The following is a 20,804-nucleotide window of genomic DNA, read 5'->3' on the forward strand; positions in this document are numbered from 1 at the left end:
GAGAACTGATTTCCAAACACAGAGCACTGCTTTGCCTAAGTTACACAGGTAGGTCAAGACACGTTCATCTGATGACCAATGCAGGTCCTCAGTTCTTGGGTTCACTGTTCTCCCAGGGCAGGGAGAAAGGTGAAAGGAAGAGAAGAGGTACACAGTACCACGCACATAGAACAGAAGTCAGACGGCCTGGGGCATGGCTCACTTCTACCTCTGGTCATTGAGGGACTCAAGCAAGTCCATCTTTTCTGCTTCTTAACAAGTGGTTCTATCAAACGAGAGGGACAGGAGGGTCTGACTTTGCTTTTCCAAATGTCCAAGATCTTCCAGATTAGAGATGAACATAAAGAGCCACAAAGTACATAAACAATGTGCCCAAGGTGTCAGCTCTGCCAGTCAGGGGCAAACCATGGGCTGAAATCAGCTTCTTGGCACCTCCTACACCAAAACCCACATGCAACTATGGGGAGAACAAATCATATTGCTGATGTGCCACCTAAAACCAGCTCACCAAACTCCAGGCAGTCTTCTCTGATTTAAGTCTGGTTGCTCTCAAGTCCTGACTCACAAATCCCAAAACCAGCTGATCATAGCAAGAACAGAAGTGGATGCCTCTTGACTTCAGAAGCTGAGACTCTCGGGGTTTGCTGAGAGACAGGTGAATCCACAGGGGTTTCAGAGTCTGCTCAGAGAACAGGAGGGGCGAACTGCATTCACCCCTCGACAGTCAAGCCCCAATCAACGTGTGGCGAGCACGTGAACCAGCTGGCATTTTGCTTTCTGGCTGCTTTATTCCTGGCCACTCCATATTCCCATGACACTGACTTTTCTTGTGTCATGATGAACTTAATCACCTGAGAAATCAGAGACCCAATTTCTTAGAGACAGAAAACATGATTAAATAAAACAAGATTCATGTTCAAAGATAAGACTGATTCTGATTCTAATTCTCAGTGTCTAAACACATCCCACACTGATCATTACATCAGGGCTGGCATGTGTCACATGCCTATCTTTGGGACCTCCAGATGACCAGCTTGATTAAAAAAATTCACACTCGTTAGCCAGACATGCAATCATTCAATATTGACTGAGCATCTACTGAGTGCCAGACTCAGGCTAAATATACATGACACAGCAGGGAGCACAGAGAACAAATCCCTCTCTCGCCTCCAAGGAGCGAAGACTGAACTTGTGGAATACAGAAAATAAGCAAGCAAAGGTCTGCAAATTAAAACATAGAATGTAGAGATAATTAAGTCAAAGAAGAAAAGATAAGCATGGGAAGATACATGGATTAGTAATGTGTCTTGGGCACATTATTTATGTACTTTGTGACTCACTTGTTTCATGTCTAATCTGGAAGATCCTTGGATGTTTGGAAAATGTTCTGGAAAGAAAGGTCAGGCCCTCCTTTCCTGCTCATTTGATAGAACTACATTAAGAAGCAGAGAGGATGGACTTGCCAAGGGTTAGTACTTGGTAATAGGGCAGCCTGAGGCATTACCTCCTAGATGACAATGTAGCAAAGATGTCTAGCAGTTGAGGGCATGGTCTGTTATGCAAAAGTGTACTGGATGGAAGAGAGGACTGCAAAGTGGCTGGGGTATTTAAGGAAGCCTGGAAAAGAGACCTAGGGGAGGAGAGATGAGGACCTGAACCCAGAGTGGGACATAGCACAGACATGCTAGGGCTCCAGACATTGGGGAAAACTTGGCTGGTCCTTCGACAAGTGGCCAGAAGACACATCTGCCTGTGAGCAGCACTGTGGCTCGTCTGGTTGAGAAAGCAGAAGATACACAAGCTGTGAGGAAGATGGAGAGCAACAAGAACCCGAGAGCCACGTGGACAGGGACGTAAAAGGGTACCAGGGAAGGCAGTGTTTTCGTCAAAGGTCAACAAACAACTACCCTTTGGTATCGTCTGGCGCAAACTCTGCCCACTCCCCCAAAGAAGGAAACACAGGGTCTCACGGGAACACATGTGTGCCCATGCTCAGGGCAGCACACATCCCAACATCCAAGGGACAGGGACAGCCCAAGCCACCCGTGACAATGCATAAAGTCATGTGTCACAGACTTAAAATGGAATAGGAGTTAGCCTTAAAAGGCCAGGGATCGCATCACATGCCACACACACGGCTGAAGCTTGAGGACCTTGCGTTGTGTGACCTGAGACCAGGCGCATGAAGTAACTCATGAAGGCAGAAAGCAAGACGGTGCTTGCCAGCGGCTTAGGGATAGGGAATTGCTATTTAGTGAGTATAGAGATGGAAAGTTCTGGAGACCCAGAACATAACCCTGTGATTAACCTTGCTGAGCTGTGTGCTTCGAAACTGGTTAGGACAGTAGATTCCACATTGCATGAAGTATTATTATACCCCAATCTGAAAACTGCCCATACCTGCCCAACCGACCACCATGTTTCAAAATGTGATTCCATCTCTTGGACCTGGGTTTGCTTGTCCATAAGAGATCGGCAAAGCTCCTGTGGTTGTTGGGCATAAGGACCAAGAAGATTCATGGAAAGGGCTTAGCGCTTGGGACTGGACACAAGGCAACATCTGTCACATGGAATCACAGTGATCATTACAGAAAGCCTTTACCACAGGCTCGTGAACCCTGAGCTTTCAAATCCCCAAGGCTGGCCATCGGTGACTTTCACTCAAGAAGGGCAGGCAAGGGGAGGGGGTGTCTAAGCTGCTCAACGTTATCTGTGATGCCAATGTTGTGATGCTTCCATGTCACTGTTCTCTCCCCTCACAGGAGGGTGAAGGACACAGGAATGTGTGTGTGTGTGTGTGGACGGGGTGGAGTGGAGACTGGGAGGATACTAAGATCCCCAACTGCGCTGAGCATCAAGACAAGGATGCCCAGGGGCAAGGACAGATGGGGCGGGGGTTGCTATAGATCAGGTCCCTGGCCCTGGTCCCAGTATATTAACACCGTCCCCAAGGAAAGCATCCCTCTCACCAGCCACTCATGTCCGAGCGACTCCTCTCCTACACTGTATCAGGGCCAATCTGTAGAAGCAATAGAAACCAACAGAAAGAAGGGCATAGGACACCCAGGACTAGGTTATCAAATCATTGTGGCTACTGTCTCTGTGTCTACATCTCTTACTCTAGGGGAAGCTAATGGCTACTATTCCCAAATGCTGATTCCTAAGGCAGAACGTGAGCCATGCCCATGAGCTTTCCTGGATGCAGACCTTCCAGTCCAGCCAAGTTTCAGATGAGGGCAGAAGACCCTACAATGACAACCTCCTTAAAGAGACTCACCAGCCTCGACTAAGCTGCTTAGGATCTGTTAAAAATTATTATAAACCATGTGATGTCTCCATACGTGCATAGGCTGTGTAATGTTCATGCCTGGAGAAAACATACTTATCTCCTCAAATATTTATTATTTCTTTATATTGATCCTTTCTCACAGCTTTTTAAGAAGAGAGAACGTAGTTGAACCCTTCCAACTAAAATACTCCTAATTCCAGAACCTGACATTTCGGGAAGTTAATACTTAAACCTGCAGAAGCCACAAGGAACACATGGGAAGCTAATTAAATGAGCCCCATTTCAAAATGGTGTCTTTCCAACAAAATATGGGATACAGGAAGCTTGCTGACAAATCTCTTTCTTTCTCCTCCTTTCTTTTTCTTTTCTTTTCTTTTTTTTTTTTTTAAGAGAGAAAGATCTTTCATCTGCTGGTTCATTTCCCAAGTGGCTGCAATGGCACTTTTATTGGATGCTAGTAAGGCAGGCTGTGGCTTTACCTGCTACGCCACAGCACCATTTCTGGTCTGTGCTTTTGGTTTTGGTGCACTACAGCCAGGCCTCCGAAAGCACTTGAACCACACATGCATTAAATAATAATAACAATAATAATAGTAGTGACTTGTCTCCACACAAACACAACACAGGCAGGGATGGAGCTCACAGGGCAGGTGTCTGCTCCAGCTTCAGAGATGCACACATGGAAACCAAGTGCTCGGTGAGGCAGCACTGCCCAGGCAACAAGAATATGCATGGAAGCAATGTGCAGCACTGGTTGGGAAAGCCCAATCATGAGGGACCATGAGGGGAGAGGACGGGGCCATGGCCCACTGTCCCTGGCACCAGCTGGCTCAGCTGACAGCCCGGGTGTCACTGTGGAAAGGTTTTCAGATGCATTTGTCACAGCCCAGAGAAGAATCAGCCCACCAGGTGACAGTGACGATCTGCTATGCAGCTGAATGCTGACGAGGTGTCATAAAGAGCCGTAGCACTCAGCCAAGACACGCAAGCAAGGCAGCTTTGATTCTGGACTCCAGCGTCTGACACGGCCATTCTGCTCTGCAGTTTTTACATTAAAATCTTACTCCAAGAGGTGGGGATGGAGGGCGTGCACTGCTCATAATGATTAGGAAACTACCACCACCACATCGTGCATGCGTTGGTAGACACAGAAATGAGACAGCAGTGGATCGAGACTTCCAAATGCACCAACGGACATGCTGAAAGGGACCGAGGATGCACCATAGAAAAATCCGACCAGAAAGCCTTGTTCAAGGCTCTGTGAAAGAACGCAAGAGGCACACAGAGAACAGACACAAATGAATAAAAGCGAAGTCTCAGGGGCAGGTCAAGAAAGAATACAAACCAAGGCACAGAAAACGAACAAGTCCAAGGTCAAAATTTCTACACTGCCAGACTTCTTTCAAAGGCCGTGCAGATAAAGAGAATTCATGCTTCATTTACACGGCATCTGAAATCAGTGGCTTCCCATCTCTCCTATCTCAGAATCACCTGCAGAAATTTTTATCTAAAATAATCATTTTATGGGCCCGGCGCAGTGGCGCAAGTGGTTAAGGTCCTCGCCTTGCACGCCGGGATCCCATATGGGCACCGGTTCTAATCCCGGCAGCCCCGCTTCCCTTCCAGCTTCCTGCCTGTGGCCCGGGAAAGCAGTCGAGGACGGCCCAAAGCTTTGGGACCCTGCACCCGTGTGGGAGACCCGGAAGAGGCTCCTGGCTTTGGATCGGCATAGTATCGGCCCGTTGCGCTCACTTGGGGAGTGAATCATCGGACGGAAGATCTTCCTCTCTGTCTCTCCTCTCTGTATATCCGCCTTTCCAATGAAAAAATAATAAAAATAAATCTTTAAAAAAATAAAATAATCATTTTATTTATTTGGTTTATTCTCAGATACTAAGAGGGAGATACAAGCTGTGAGGGAGGGAAGGGGAGAGAGAGAAAGAGTGAGAGCGTAAGCGAGAAATCAATTGCACATGCTGGCTCACTTCCCACCTGCCTACAATAGCCAGGGTCAGACCAGGCCAAAGCGGTCAAGAGCTTCATTTGACCTGCTCCATCTTCTTATGCTTTCCCAGCCATGTTGGCAGGGAGCAGGATTGTAAGCAGAGCAGCCAGGACTTGAGCTGGCACCCATATGGGAGGCCCACATTCCAGGCAGCGGCTCAATGCCTTACACCACAATGCTGGTCCCAGGTTTTCTATTTTTGTTTTAATATTCATATTCTTTGGTTCTGTTCTCAGAATGCTCAATCAGGAAGTCTGTAGATTCTATGAATATGCATTCTGAAAAGGACTGTAATCCATTTGCTGATTCACACCCACCCCCTCGCCCACATGCGAGTATCAAGGGTTAAACCAGGGCACATCCAGGAACCAGTAACCAACCAAATCAAGGTGTGCCATGTGGGAAATGGGGACCCAGTGATGGAGCCATGGCTGCTGTCTACAGCGTGCATATGAGTCAGCAGAGGCAGAAGCAGAGCAGTGGGCCTCAAACCCAGGCAAGCCGGCACCAAAGCCCAGCACTGCGCAGCTGTGCCACACAGCCCATCGTGGTTTCTTCAAACGCCTAATTCTAACGCATACATAGGCTGGCGAGGTCCATATGCTCATGTAACCATGGCAGCAGAGCTTCAACCTGCTAGTGAGGAACACACCTTCCTTGACAGCAGCCAGTCCTATCCAGGCTGCCCTGCAAGAGTAGTAACCTTAAAACTAGGCCCTTAACAGTGGGATGAGAAAGACTCAGGGGGCAAAAACGCTAACGTGTGTTCCTAACGGAAGGCGACCTATCTTGCTGTGCCACCTCCTCTTTCCTGCCAGTGGGAATGTGGATGACACGGCCACAGCACTGACCATCCCGCACCACACACTGGAGGTGGGAATGTCAGCCAAAGGTAAAGAAATGGGCGAACTCACACGGCGTCGCAATAAAAGCAAGCAGCACCCTTCTAAAAGGAATGAAGTGGTACAGAACTATAAACGTTCAAATTATCACTTCAGAGGAATCTCAGATCCTTGGTCTTAAATTATAGATACGGTTCCTACAGTAAAAGGAAAATGAAGCCCAAGGGTACCATCCACCAAAGCCCCAAGTCCAAGTATGCCACGGACAGCTGATGATCTGCATATCCGGTCCTGTGGTAGCCAGGTGGGCGCAGACACTTTGCACATATCAAAATGACCCAGAAATCATACGTTCTAGCTAACAGATGGAAAAACTGAGGCTCGGCAAGGCTAAATGATGTGCCAGGCCATGTAGCCAGCAGCAGTCTCAAGGCAGAGTCACACCTAGGGCTGAGTCAAGGTGCCAGCTCATGGCAGGCAGCTGGCTGTATTTCCTGGAGGTGTGTTTGCTGGCGGTGATGACGGCCTGGGCTCTGTAGGGCTGCCCCCAGCCTTCTTTACCTCACATTTCTCCACGACCGGCTGCTGCCCACACTCGGAGCTGTTGCCCGCCACGATGCCAGCCCGAAGGTTCTCGCTGTCCCCAGTCCCCTCCTCCATAGAGTAGGTCTTGGAGTGGTTGCCACGGCGATGGGCTGGGGCCCGGCCCTGGGCCAGGCTGAGCTGTCGGCGAAGGGCTCGATTCTCCTCCTCCACCTCACGCATGCGCACCTCCAGGCTTTCACGTTCCCGCTGGCTGGAGGCTGTGTACCTGGGGCTGTGCGCCTGGGACTCCAGCGGGGACAGAGACACCGGCTTGCCATCTGCAGGAGGAAAAGACCGAAGGAGAGTTACTTGGGTGAGGCACGGTCCTCCAGGCAGTCAGAGCTGCAGAGCCAGCCTCCTCTTACATCTCATGTTTCAGCGAAAGCAGATGGAATGGGACTCACAAAGAAAGGCATCCAGATTGAACCAGGAACAAAGTTGCAAGCAGAATGACTTATTATGGCAATCAAAACTAATATGCTATTTAGAGAAGACAATCATAATATAATTGTTTCTAATTAAGTGCACTGTCTTCCTTGCCCGCCTGCCATGATCCTAGGTAGACATTCTTAGCAATAAAACATGATGGATATGAAGGGAGGAGAGGAGTAGGAGCAAGAGAACAAAAGAGGAAGTCAGGGAGTAATAAAAGAAGAAAAATAGCCTTGACTTAGTTTATCACATCCTTCCTAAGTGAACTCCTATTCACCCTTCAGAACCCTGTTTGAAAGCATCCCTTCCTGGAGGGAAGTCTTCATTTGTAGGTAAAATAACTTTCAGCAAAATTCAACAGTCACTTGCTTATAATATCATGCTAATTTGGAAAACTGTTTTGTTAGTTCTGTAACAATGAAGACTACAAAGGGGGAGGGGTTTTACAGAGACCGGCAGAGAGAGAGAGAGAGAGACTGATTTTCTACTTGCTGGGTCACTCTCCAGATGGCCACAGCAGGCGGGGCTGGGCCAGGCACAAAGCCAGGAGTCAGGAATCCCATTAGGGTCCCCACACGGGTGACGGGGATCCAAATACATGTGTCCTGGCTCTGGCTACTTTTTCCAGGATATTAGCAGGGAGCTGAATTGCAAGTGGAGCAGCCAGGGCACAAATCGGTGCCCACAGGGTATAGGCCATGGCTTGACCCAACTATGCCAAAATGCCAGCCATTAAAGTTGAAATCTTGATTGTTCTTGTGGTTGGGCAGAATGTAATGCAGGACAGAGATGAGCACATCAGGGCTAGGAACAGAACTGCTAAGAGCTACACAAACAAAGACGGTGAGAACACGGCCAGTCTCTCGGCTTTCCGAGAGGATCTGTTACCACTAAAGGAACACTGGTCATGAATGCTCCTTGGAGGACCAACCAACCCCATGATGGAAAGGCGAGCACAGGGAGGGGATGCAGGCCTCGCAACATCACACAGCCACCACAGTGGTTGCTGGAACACGCACGCCCATCTCCTTTGCACGCTCCACTTCACCTTAATGAAGTAAAACCCAGTCTCCCAAGGACACTTATTCTGCAGCCTTGTACACAGGAGGCGCTGAATGCACACCGAGGAACACCAGCAACGCCAGACATGCCTGAAGCTCAAACTTTTGCCTGTTCCTCCTCTGCATGGAAATCCTGGCATCCCACTGGATCTGTTGTTGTCTCAGAGGCCAATAGCAAGAAAAATGACATCTCTAGGAAATCACCCTTTTGGTGGCTTCTACAAAAAGGAAAAGGAAAAAAAAAAACAACTCTATCCTATTTTTTCCATATTCTGAATTTATTTTCTTCCCACCCAGATCCCACTGAGCTTCAAAACTATTCCAGAGAGGATCAAAGACCGTGAGGAATCAGACAGTGCAGGTTTCACCCACTCAGCGCCCACCTCTGTCAGGACTTCCTGGTGGGCTTCCAAGCCCTCTTCACCACCTTAGGGTTAAACAGGGTTAAAAAGCTGAGCTCCTGGTCCTCACCCATCAGTACACCCAATAGGAGGCATGAATTCAACTGCATAGAACAGGCATCATAGCAAGGCAGTGGCAGGATCTGTGCGGAGTGTGAAATTGCAGATTGATGAGGGTCGCACTGTCCCCGAGCTAGCCGATAACAACCTCTGAGCAAGCTTTTTTGAAATTTGCCTCTCTGGTACAACCAAGTTAGTTCTGCTAAGAATGAAAAAGGACACACAGCTATTACCAACTGCACTTGTTCAAGCAACACTGATCCTGGAGCAAATAGTTTTCATCGAAAAGTGCAGAGTTCTGCTTCATGTTAACACCTCACCCTGTTGGATGGTTCATGCCAATGACACCTTTATTTATGGTCTCAGTGCCAGGCAACAGCTTTCCACTTCCCGATGGGGCAGCTGAGACTGTCACGGGGAACCTGCCCTCTGAGTCTGCTGTGACCCAATTGAAAACTATTTGAAACAGACTTGTGTGGCTCTATGCTTGGTCATGTTCCTGCACATATGCTGTGAATTAGAGCACTGAGGCTCTGGGGCTTAGTGGAGGATTCTTTCTCAGGAAAGGATTAAGGAGCTTCTGGAAGGAAACCCAGGAAGCTTGACAAACCCACGAGGGTCCCAGGGGCTGTGGATAATGGAGAGCAATGGGGCGCAGGCATTTGTCGGGAAGTGTTACAGAAATGCTCTCTGTGAAAGGGGGAGCATGATACATGCTAACCCATGAACAGTCACAGGAGGGCCTGGCATGAAGGCTCAGTGGTTAAAGTCCTCACCTTGCATGTGCCAGGATACCATATGGGCGCTGGCTCATGTCCTGGCTGCTCCACTTACCATTCAGCCCCTGCTTGTGACCTGGGAAAACAGTAGAGGATGACCCAAAACCTTGACCCTGGATCAATGTGGGCGACCTAGAAGAGTTTGCGCTCTGGCCCTTGCAGGCACATGGGGAGTCAAACAGCAGATGAAAGATCTTTCTATCTGACTCTCCTTCTCTGGAAATCAGCCTTTCCAATAAAAATAAATATTTTTTTAAAAAGCAGGGGGAAATAGTAGGAGAGTAAAGAAGGAAACCAAAATACAAAGTATGGGGCCTTTCCTGGGGTAGCATTTGGTGTACAGGAGACTATACAACCCCTTCCTCATGGGTGGTGACATCCTGGTAAGCTTGAGTTGACACGTGATTCAACCTATCCAAGGGTGTAAATTTCCCACAAGGCTATCTGTGAGTGGTGTGTGAGAGCCAGTGGCCAGGAAACCCTTGCTTTCCTTTGAAACGTGGCATCTCTGATTCCCTGGTCTTCAGATGGACTCCACATCTCTAACTGGGCTAACTGAAACCAACGCTGCCTGATCAGCAGTTAATGCAATGGGGGGCCCTGTCCTCTTACCATACTCATTCTTCAGATTCTTCAGTTTGGCTCTACACCTCCTGACCCTTGCTTTGGCTTCGGGACTGTTCATGTCTCTCTTCTGTCTGATGAGTAGAATGGATGCTCAGTCGCTTACATGTGGTGTGCACTTTCCTGTTGAGAATTACCAGCTCTGGTCTAGTGACCGAGACCCTTGTTTACATACAGGTCATCAACACAAAGCTCATCAGGCCTCTGTAAATTGTGCTCACATCAGTAAAAAAAAATCAGGTTTTGCCCTCAATTTGACCTGGAAAAAATTGGGCCTGGATGCACAAGGCTAATAGAGAGCCTGTCTCATGCATAATGCATCATTTGGATTCAACGATGTCATCTGTAACTTATGCTTCAGGACACATCTGTTGATCGCAAGCTTGGTGCTTCTACGAAACCACCCACTCTGGATGCTTGAACGCCAAGCTTCTCCCATATCACCTTGCAGGCCAGTAACACTCTGGTGAGTGGTATGCACCAAGGTGAACGGACCACGGAGTTCCCAGACGCTAATCCGCATCTTCAGTGATGACACAGGCATTCAGTCGGTAAAGTTGAGAACAGCATGTGGCCTTTCCCAAGGTGGGCAAACTTTACCGAAACAAATAATGGCCTGGATAGAAGGAAAAGGCTGACCTTCCACCACATCGGGATTTCCCCATCATGTCTGCCTGCCCTTAAGCTAGCACATAAGCCCTTTCACATGTTTGACCTCCAACTGACGACAGGCAGCTCTTACTGGGTTCCCAGTTTGCCAGCATTACCAGGAGGACCACGTCCTTGCCACTCCCTCCACCAATCCTATAAGAGGCCTACTTCCATCACCATGTAAGATAACTCATAATACACAGTAAATGTAAATTAAATAACAGGTGCATGACAATACAGGTGCCCCCTCAATGATACTTCCCACAGACCATCGCACAGTGAAAGTACCGAAGGCACACTTGCTACAACTGACCTGTGGAACCTCGCAGCTCAGCAACACTGTACACTGCACAGGACTGGGTGTTTCCTCTTTCCCTTCCACTGTGCTAACTGGGAACCATGGCTAGCTGCTGCCACTAACAAAATGTCATGAAAGAGGACTGTTTCACATCTTGTCAGTCTGGGAAAGGATCAAAATTAGAAATTCAAAGTAGGGTGTATCACATTTGTACCAATGCAAAGGCTGAAAATCCTAAATGGAGCCATGATACACACAAACAGGGACTAACAAGTCTTGAGATTCGATTCTGAGTGACACTCTGTTACCCAGTGTCATGATCCGCTGCCTCTGGCACAACTCCAGTATGTAAGAAGTACTTGTAAACAGGATAGAGGGAAGGAGGGACAATCTAGAACTAGAAATAAGTAAAACGTAAGTCAACCGCTATCAGTTAGTAAAACATAATAACAACAGGTTATTGTTATGATGTCTGAGGAGGAGGTCACGGAGAAATAGCAGCAAACCAAGCCATGCAGTTAGGGCAGGTGTTCAGAACTTGAAGGAGCTTGGAAAAGAACTCTATGTCTCCATGTGGAAAATGGGGATGTGTGTGTGTGTGTGCGTGCGTGCTGGCACACACCATTTCATAGCAGATATTCCAATGCTCTGCCTTTCCAGCTCTGCCCATGCTGTGGGCAGGCAGCACACAGGCACCAAGGGGTACAGCCTCCTGACTTTCCTTCTCTATCCCTTTGCCCTGGGTTCTCATCATGTTTAGCTGCATGCAGTCTATTTCTAGACAAGCTACAATGACTAGCACATAGTGTGTCTGCATGGATCTGGAGCCCAGCACACAGAGTTTAAAATGTCAAATAAGACTTTACTCAAAACCTTTGCTGACAGCACCCTGCTCCTCCCTCCGCAACTGCTCCGCAAACATGAATTTATCATTAAATTGAGATGAATGTCCTGAATTAAGAATCAAAATATCTGATTCAGAACAAAGAAGGTAAGTTGAAAATCAGCCTGTGCAGCGCAGTGCCAGAGCCCAGGGACCCACTGTCCACAAGTTCCCCAGGGATGATGTCAGGGAGCTGTTGTGTGCTGGTTATCTCTGGATCCCAGTGCGAAAGCTGCCTCCACTGTGGGGCTCAGTGGTGGAGCTCAGGGCCTAGAAGGGCCTCCTGCGCACTGGGCACGGTACGGCCCACGTCGCTCTGGTCTTGGAAATGCAAATCCTGCTCGTACCACCAGATCTCAGGCCAGTTGTTCTTTTGCATCATTCTACCCGTGACAAAGATGCTACAGGCCTGACCTTTACACGGCTGACTCCCCACGTACCATCTGTCACTGCGGCCTGCCAACTCCTCCTTCCTGGGGTTGAAGCACTTGATCTTCTCATTTTATTGCACACAGCCCATTCCAAGCCAAGCCTAAAGCAAGGGTGAGCAAACTTTTCCTGTAAACATCCAGAGTGTAAATATGTTTCACCATGTGGGCCTTGCACTCCCTGGTGCAAGCACTCAAGTCTGTCATCATAGCATAGAACAGCCTGATAATACAAGTGGGATTGGCTGGGTTCTAATAACACATTACTGACAACACCAAAAGGCAAGCTATGGTGGAACTTGTTCTAGAACACCTCAAGAGTCTCAGTGGTTCCAGTCTCTCCCTGCTCCCATCAGCCTTATTCACAGGTATCATGGACCATGGCCTAGTTCTTCCTCCAATAGATTGACACTGTGACAATACAGACACATCACCACCTGCTTTAAGCTTACCTCTCAGCCTCAGCACACACTTGGCAAAGCCTACGTCGGACATGCCATGTTTGAACGCTATGTGTCACCTAATTTTAACCAATATAATTCTCTAATGATACTCTTATTTGTCTAATTGGAGAGAGGGTAGGAGAGAAACACAAGTGTGATTTCGGCCATTCAATGCCATCACAGCAGCAAAGGCTAGAGACAGGGTCTTGAACCAGTGTTCATGGGTCTTAGATCAGTGATTATTCTGGTACCCATCTAGAATGTCTCCCATTCCTCCTTCAACACATATGGCCCACCTTATTCATGCTTGTTCTTCATGCTTTGTCTCCTGCTTCCTAAAGCCACTGGTTCTCAACCCTGGCTACTAGGTTAATCACAGGGGAAACCTTCCAGGCATCCACAGGCCATAGCCCAACAGAGTGAGTCCAGAGTCTCTGGAGCTGTGCATCTGCTTATCAGATATCTTTACACGCAGTCACTGCTATGGGATTCTCACGTGTCAGACAAGGCTGAGACAGGCCAGCTTACTTTCTGATGCTCTGGCTTAGCACCGAGTGCTGAGCACTCTGTACAGTACTGCTCTCATTCTGGGCCTCGGTCTCCTTGTCCATCAGTCTATTGTCTCCTCGGGGTAGTTCTATGTGATGTCCAACCTGCCTGACTTTCTGACTCCCTGGTGTTCTAGCTCCTCCGGCTCCTCCAGCATCGGGGATATTCTGCTCCTCTCTCCTTCCTTCCTACCAGCGAGAAAGGAGCCACCCTCTTCCTACCGCCTGGCTGCCCAGTGACCCCAAGCGAAAGGTCACTTCATTTCAGTGACTTTTCCAATTTCTCATTTTTCATATGACATTTCATTCAAGAAGTCAGTGTTTTGTAAAACTTTTAAACACAATGCTTTTTTAATTAGCATAAAAATTTCACACCCTCCTTCCATGCCATTTGAAATCCCAAAACGAATTAAACATTGCAGCCAAAGTCATTTTAGAAAGATGCAGAAGGCTCGGTCTGGTCTTTAAAGCCTCACGTGTAACTTTTTTAAATTGTCATTTGGATCATGGGATGTCCACATGACAGCAAAGTCGGCAAATGTGTCTCCAACTTTCCCACTCTGCGTGGTGTGGAAGTCAGAGCAGAAGACAGTGCTAAGACAGCCTTGAACTTCTGAGTTGTGGACCTGCTGCAGGAAACGAATGGTAGTGAGGACCTGCGAGACTGCTCACTTGTGAGGGCTAAACAGGGAATATTTTACCCAAAGATTCCCCGAAGTAGTTTTTTGGAAGTTCTCTTTGGCAACCAAAGACAACTTGAGTTCCAGCGAAGGCCTTGGAGAGCTTTTGGCAAAAACAGAGAAACTGTCAGAAAAGAGTTCCTTGCAAGCTTCAATACAAAACTGCACAAGCCACAGCCACAGGGAAAGAAGCCCAGATTCATTCCGCCATAATGGGCTGGATGAGATCTGACTTTCTTTCTCCACGGGACGATTTTCAGAACCTTGTCTTTTAAAGAGCTTCATTAAGTCAAGAAAATGAAGACATTTTTAGCACCAATTTGCTGTATCTATAGCTGGGTTTTGGCTATAAATGCCGGCAGTTGTGTCCTCAGGAGCCACGATAGCAGCTTCTGCTTCAGAAACTTCAGGCTCAATCACTTCAAAGTTTCAACATTCTTTGTTTTCCCAAATATCCCAAGTTCTGAAAGTCTGAAGCAGTTGATACTCAAATGCAGTTCTCAGGCAGGGCCAGTCAATGCTACTTCTCTTTGGTGCTCAAACTTTGACAGAAGGGCTGTGTGAACAGCATTCAAATATATGCTCAACAAAACAACGCCTCATTTTTTTTAAGTTTTACTTTATTTATTTGTTTATTTATCAGGATAAATAAATAAATGAATTGCATGGAGATATGAATAGTCAGAGAGAGAGAAAGAGCTTCTATCTGCTGGTTTGCTCTCCAGATAGCCCCAAGAACCAGGGCTGGAACACACCAAAAGCCAGACAGCAGTGTCTTCCTTGTGGGTAATAGGGGCCCAAACACCTGGGCCATGCATCCTCTGTTACTTGTGCCAGAGTGTTAGTAAGAAGCTGTATTGGAAATGGAGGCACTGAGACATAAAAACTGGGGCCCGTATGGGATGCCGGCGTTACAAGTTTTACCTGCTAGGTCACAACACCGGCCCTGAAGCTACTGCACTCAATGTCCTATTTCCTAAACTAATCTAATGGCTTAAGAACAGCCAGATCTTCTAGTAGGTCATCAACCGGTTCAGGTAACAGCTGTTGTAGGAGCCGAGTACTGTACACCCTGAAAAGCATGAGTAGACAGTCCCCCAAAAGGTGTGAGTGAGAATCAACCAGTGTGTGGAATCACACACACACACACACACACACACTGCAACCCACTCTGGGCATCTGCCTCCTCTCCTCACCAGCTTGGCTCCAGCCCCTTTGACACCAGCAGCCTTCACAGCAATCCCCAGCGGTGGTAGCTGGGAAAGCGGTTCCCCCAGGCAACCACTGAACACAACACATGAACTAGAAATCCCCACCAGAATCGCCACGGAGGCTCTTGACTTCAGAATCAGATGCAGAAATATTCGAGAATGTTTTCAGTTTTCTTTTTAGCAGCGCTTAAGATGAAAGATTCACAGTGTTTTTCCACTGATCCAGTATTTTTTTTTTAAATCTTTGCAATAAATGTGTTATTTTACATGAAATATTCATACCCCTTATAAAATCTCACTGATGCATTCCACATGCTGAGGGCAACAGTATTTTACAGCAAACATCATCAATGACGTTAGGTTTATGTAGCGGGGGAAGCGGGGTTAACTGTGTCTTGTTCAGATCAGAAGAGCCAAATGGGATGCTTCCTTATTGGAGGAATCAAGTATTATTCTACATCTGTCACACGAAGGAGGCTGAAAACTATGCTTTTCTCCATATAAGATTCCTCATCTGCCATAAGCTTCAACTTGCCATGTTTTGGTGGCCACGGGCACAGGGACAGGGTCTACTTTGGCTGACAGCAGGCTGAAAGGTGTCCACTGCAGCCAGCATCGTTCCAGAACACCAGGCAAAAATGCAAACTCACACCCCACTGCCCCCACTCCTGGCCTTCCTCTGTGCTCTCGGGCTATGATCATCCTGTTCACCTGGGCCAATCACCAGAGTACAAATTAGACCTGCCCAAAACGGTTGAACAGACTTTTAAGAGATGCTTATTAAGGAAAAATCTTACCGCCTTTAATTGATCACACTGACCTCCCTGCATGAAGCAGTAGAGATTGCCAAATAGCCCACTAGAACTTCAAAATCCTCTGTAAATGGAGGCCAGTAGTCTCCAAAAGGCCTCAGCGTCCTAGTAAACAAGCCTACAGCCCATTTCAGAATATGGAGGCCAGAGGCGCAGCGCTGGACCTGGACCCTGAGAGGCAGCAGGTGATGGCTAAAGTGACTGGGTCCCTCCCACCTTTGTGGGAGACCTGACATGAGTTCCTCACTCCTAACCCCAGAGCTGGTACAGGCATGTGGGCTACACCAATGTATGGGGAGAATGAGGGGGCTCACACAAGCACATGTGTGCTCTTTCAACATATGCTTCTTCTCTCCTAAGCTATCAAACAATACACAGACACAAAGAAATAAATACATTTTGAAAGAGAATAAATACCCTGTGACCATAAGAGGAAAGTCAAACATGCAAAACAATCAAAACGTTAGAGATTACTCCATGCTCTACATCGGTGGTGGTGGTCAGTTTGCGTATCTCATGTCATAGCAACCTGAGCCACAGCTCCCTTGCTCCGCACTGCTTCCTCTATGATGCTTTCAGGAGCCTTAGCATCAGCAAAGGCGGACAGGACTCGTACCTCTTTCTTGATGCTCTCCACACGTTCTAATCCTTGATGGTGAGTGGGTGTTGAGACAGAACCCCTGCCCTTCACACAAACCTCCCACTCTTGGTATCCTCTTACGAGAAGGTCAACTTCTCTGAAGACTGTGTTTTACTTGGAAGGTGCGACTCTGATCTACAAAGTTCTCGCCACCAAATTAGACTGGATGAGGATCCCAAAGGAAAGCATTCCAAAAATCAAGAGAAAGAGGCAGTTATCAAAGACACACAGGACTCTTGATTTGCATTGGTTAATGTGAACAAAGGTCATGGAGAACCAACCTACAGCAAGAGGAGCTGCCAGACAGAATATTCTAGTATATTACAGAAAGCTATGGAAACAAATGTATCTGAGAATGTGGCTGACCTCTTCTGCAGCATTTCTTTACTCTAAACCACCACATCACTTAAGTCAGTGTCATCATTCACAGCTCAATTGTAAATTAAAAACAAGAGGAAACAGGCATAGGCCTGCCTGGGCATCTACTTGCCTATAAACGATTGGCATCCTTTTTCCTTCTTCAGTCTCCTAGCCCTGTTACCAGTTTACTTGGATGAAAGTTAAATTCCAATTCCCACAAATACCTCCATTGGAAAAAGAAAACAGAGAAGAGAAAGAAAAGCGTATCACCCTCTTTCACCCTTTCCTGACAAATCCAAATCATGTCTTAGCAGGAAATCAGAAATAAAGTGAGGTTTTATTGAGTTAGACCGAGGAGAGAAGGAGGCACAAGATTTTTATCAGGGATTCAGTTTAACAAAAGTATCATTTTATCAGGATGGGCACTTGGCAAAGATAACGCATTGCCAGGAGCAAGACAGATGACGGGGTAGAGAAGTCTGGTGATGATTATCAAGCTCACAACTTGTCACATCTGCTTCTGATGAACTGTTATTTACTGCTGAGTCTGTCCTGGGATTATTCTATTTTGTAAGACGCTTCCAGCAGTTTCACAGAAGCAAAAAGAATCAAAGTGAGGACCCTCTACTCAGCTCCATTGCAAGGCAAAGCCAGGATTTCGCACTGCCGGTTATGATGAGGCGTGAGCTGGGGTAGAAGCAGGAACAGACCCAGAGGATCGAAGTGATGTCTTTGACAGTGGCACCTCAAGGACAGGATCTCAATTTCCTGGTGCAAAGTGTTTCTTGCTGGGCTGAGGTTCCCCTCTGAAATGGACCACGGATGGTGTCAGGATGTAGCTGATGCAGCAGATGTGTCAGGAAGAGATACAGGTCCAAGCCTTTGTGGACTTTCTGTAGAAATCCTGTGCACTTTATCCTTCCATCTTTTGGCTCCCTGGTAAACCACAAGCTTCAATGAGGATTCCCAGAATCCCTACACATACTGTTGCCCTGTGAATCAATTAGATCTTCCAGTATCAGGCTCAAAAACAATTTCAGGGAACCCTTCTTCAACCTGCTCATCCAGGGTGGCAAGTCCCACCTCCATTCCTCTCCCTGTCACCACATCCCCTATTACTATGACTCCTGACTCCTCCAACACATATTAAGTGAAACTTGGCAGCAGTAGACAGTATAATGACAAGAGCAGGTGCCATGCTAAATCACCTTGGTCTCCTTAAGTCCTAGCACCATGAACAGGCTCAAGCAGTCATCATCTTGTAGCAAACGGCACCACTACTATTCCCAGTGCACAAGGCTCTCAGTCTTGGGCTCACATGCGTCATCTGTAAATGGAATTGATCACATACGTAAATCTGGCTCTGCCCTTAAAGTAGACACTAAGGACTAATTCCTCCTATAGCCCTGAGCACTGCCACCCCATGTTCACATCTACCACCTCTCACTGTGTGCACACAACAGCCACCTACCAGGCCAGCCTGCTTCAGCCAGCTGACTTTCCATGCTTGAAAATGAGTCATCAGGAGTGGGAGTTTTGCACAGCACTTAAGATGTTGCTTGGGACACTCACATTCTACATTGGACAGACTGAGTATGACTTCCAGCTCTGCTTCCAGTCCAGCTTTCTGCTAATGCATTGCCTTGAAGGTGGCAGGTGCTGACTCAGCTATTGCTCCCTGTTTCCCATGGAGGGACTGAATTCCAGGTTCCTCTATCAGCTTGGTCCAGCACTAGTTATTGTGAGCATTTGGGAAGTGACCCAGCTGATGGATTATCTTTCTCTTTGCCTGACAAAGAAAAAAAGGATGGAAAAAGAAACGAATAAAAACGGCCATCTGATCGCACCAGTATCCTGCTCAAATATCCCCTCCAACACCTTCCTAAGAAAGATTCAAACCAAACCCAAATCCCTTACAGCGTCTTTAAAGGTCTTCCCTGGCCTGATCACAATTACCTCTCTCGGATCTCAACATACCTCTGCACCCTTGCCTACCTGGACTTCCAGAAGCTTCTGGGATACACCAAATGTTCTTATCCCCCTAGGCTTCTGCACTTGCTGCAGGCTCACACCCCCATAATTAAGAATCTGCATCAAGGTCAGTCTTCAGCAAAGTAGCTGTAAACCAGTCTCTAAAACTTCCGGTTTTAGAGAAGTTCCAGAGGATACACGTTCTCTCCTACTTGAACCCTAGTTTATTCTTTTTCATTGGACGCACCCTAACACTCTCCCCAAGTATGAAATCCTTCTGGCCCTTACTTGCCTAACTCTGCCACTGGAGTAGAACCCCAATGTTAACAGCACCTGTTGCAAACCTTTTCCATCCATTGTGATACATCCAGGGACCAGAATGCAAAGCCCCATTCAATAAACAGGTCTTAAATAACCAATCAAGAATCCAAATGAACACAGCCAACTCCCAGGTCATTCCAAAACAGCACTGGCATCTCCAAAAAGGATCAGAATTACAGCCCCCTAGCGACCACCACCACTGACTGAATGCGTCTCAGGCATCGGGTTAGCCCAGTTCTCGGAGCTGGATTTTTCTGATGCCACCTTATAGAGGTAGGAAGAGGCTCACTGTCTTTAAGTAATTTGCAAAGACTTAGGGGAAAAAAAGTAAAGATTACAGTTGAGATCTCAGACTAAAAAAAGCCAACCAACCAACCAACCAACCAACCAAAACACCCACCTGTTTTCTATTCAGTCTTCTGTCAATAGCTCCTTGTGGGAAATAAAGGTGGCAGGCATTCCTTTGCACTGAAGTGGAGATGCATCCTCCCCCACCCCCCAATTACACTTTTTAAGACATAGAATTAGAGTTCCTACAAGAGCCAGGAAAGTGAGGGACTTCCTGCAGAAATAACATTGGGAAGATTCAAATGAGATTATGTCTAACAGCCCCCAGAGAGAAAGCACAGATGCAGAAGGATGAGGAGGACAGGCAGGCAGGTGGCAAGTCCCTGCTGCTCTGATCTGCTCATCCTGTGGCTTTGGAAAGGACACCATCAGCTGCCTGAGCACGAGGAACTATGGTGGCCAGTATCTCTAGAGCCTGGAAGCCAGCTTGCTGCTGCGAACAGAGCTGGCTCTGTCCAGCCTCCTACAACCCCTACAGCAGGAGGGAGGTGGGGGTGGGGGTGATGCACAGTGGTAAGCGCGGGGTCAGGAATCTTCTGTCTGCAATCACAGCCTGGTCTCCAGCAGCCATCTCTCGGGGGTGCCTAGAAATGGTTAAGCCGAGTTTCCTCTCCTGATGAGTAGCTTCAGCTGCTCATCAATAGATTCTCCAGCTGATAATTATTAAGTGAAACTCGAGGCTCGCATTTGCATATGTAAAGCACGCTTCCCTCCAAAGCCACAATGGGAGGGAGAATGGGCTTCCTGATTGTACAGCAATGGAAAGCTCTAGGTGGGGTGGGGTTCCAGCCTGCATTGCATGAGCTTCTCCGTGCTCATCAAACCAGATATTCAGCGGAAACAAACCCCACAGCCCAAAATACGCCATTTGGCGAAATCCACAGTGCATATAAGAGACCTCCCTCTTTCTTATGATCTGAAGAGAAAGCATCCCACCACAATAAGCATGTAGAAGGGCAGTGATTACCCAGCCCGGCCCACAGTGCGGACTCACGGGCACACACCTGGGCTGCTCTCCTGGAGAGACAAAACTGCTTTTGAGTTTCTCCAGAAAGAAGGCTTGCTCCTATGCTGCTCATATCTGCCTGAAACTCTTCCGTCTTTGCAAGAAGGATACATGAAATTCCAAGGA

General features: G+C 47.5%; 1 protein-coding gene across 3 annotated transcripts in view; it reads right to left on the minus strand.

Moving 5' to 3' along the window:
• LARGE1 (LARGE xylosyl- and glucuronyltransferase 1) overlaps positions 1–20,804 on the minus strand; it is a 318,549-nt gene that overhangs the window by 224,984 nt on the left and 72,761 nt on the right. For all 3 annotated transcript variants that reach the window (XM_040985179.1, XM_040985178.1, XM_040985177.1), the window contains exon 2: positions 6,698–6,999. In XM_040985179.1, coding sequence (XP_040841113.1) covers positions 6,698–6,999 — 302 coding nt within the window. The remainder of the gene's footprint in view (positions 1–6,697; positions 7,000–20,804) is intronic.

The sequence above is a fragment of the Ochotona curzoniae genome, unplaced genomic scaffold (assembly GCF_017591425.1).
Source record: "Ochotona curzoniae isolate NIBS_2020 unplaced genomic scaffold, NIBS_Ocur_1.0 contig_1014, whole genome shotgun sequence".
NCBI lineage: Eukaryota > Metazoa > Chordata > Mammalia > Lagomorpha > Ochotonidae > Ochotona > Ochotona curzoniae.